Source organism: Terrapene carolina, unplaced genomic scaffold (assembly GCF_002925995.2).
Source record: "Terrapene carolina triunguis isolate 2854851 unplaced genomic scaffold, T_m_triunguis-2.0 Scaffold833, whole genome shotgun sequence".
NCBI classification, from domain to species: domain Eukaryota; kingdom Metazoa; phylum Chordata; order Testudines; family Emydidae; genus Terrapene; species Terrapene triunguis.
This window is the reverse complement of record NW_020665184.1, coordinates 3,312,300-3,312,590: the sequence shown is the minus strand read 5'-3', so window position 1 is coordinate 3,312,590 and position 291 is coordinate 3,312,300. Positions and strand designations below refer to the sequence as shown.

General features: G+C 65.3%; 1 protein-coding gene across 1 annotated transcript in view; it reads left to right on the top strand.

The window, feature by feature from the left end:
* MRPL4 (mitochondrial ribosomal protein L4) overlaps window positions 1-291 on the top strand; it is a 6,677-nt gene that overhangs the window by 4,571 nt on the left and 1,815 nt on the right. The window contains exon 6 of the mRNA XM_026660628.2: window positions 96-202. Coding sequence (XP_026516413.1) covers window positions 96-202 — 107 coding nt within the window. The remainder of the gene's footprint in view (window positions 1-95; window positions 203-291) is intronic.

Here is a 291-nt window from a genome sequence, read left to right as displayed (position 1 = left end):
CCTCCTCCTGCCTAGCCCCCTCCCGCGGGCACTGATCCCTCCTGCCCAGCCCCCTCCTGCGGGCACTGATCCCTCCTGACCTCTCTCCCTTCCAGGCGGGATCATCCATGGCCCCAGGGGCCCCACCAGCTATTACTACATGCTGCCCATGAAAGTGCGCGTCTTGGGCCTCAAGGTGGCGCTGACGGCCAAGCTGATGCAGGTAGCAGGAGTGTGCGACTGTCGGTGTACAGGGCCCACACGGGCCACTGGGCTTCTTAGTGTATGTGGGTGGAGTGCCAGGGCTCCTGG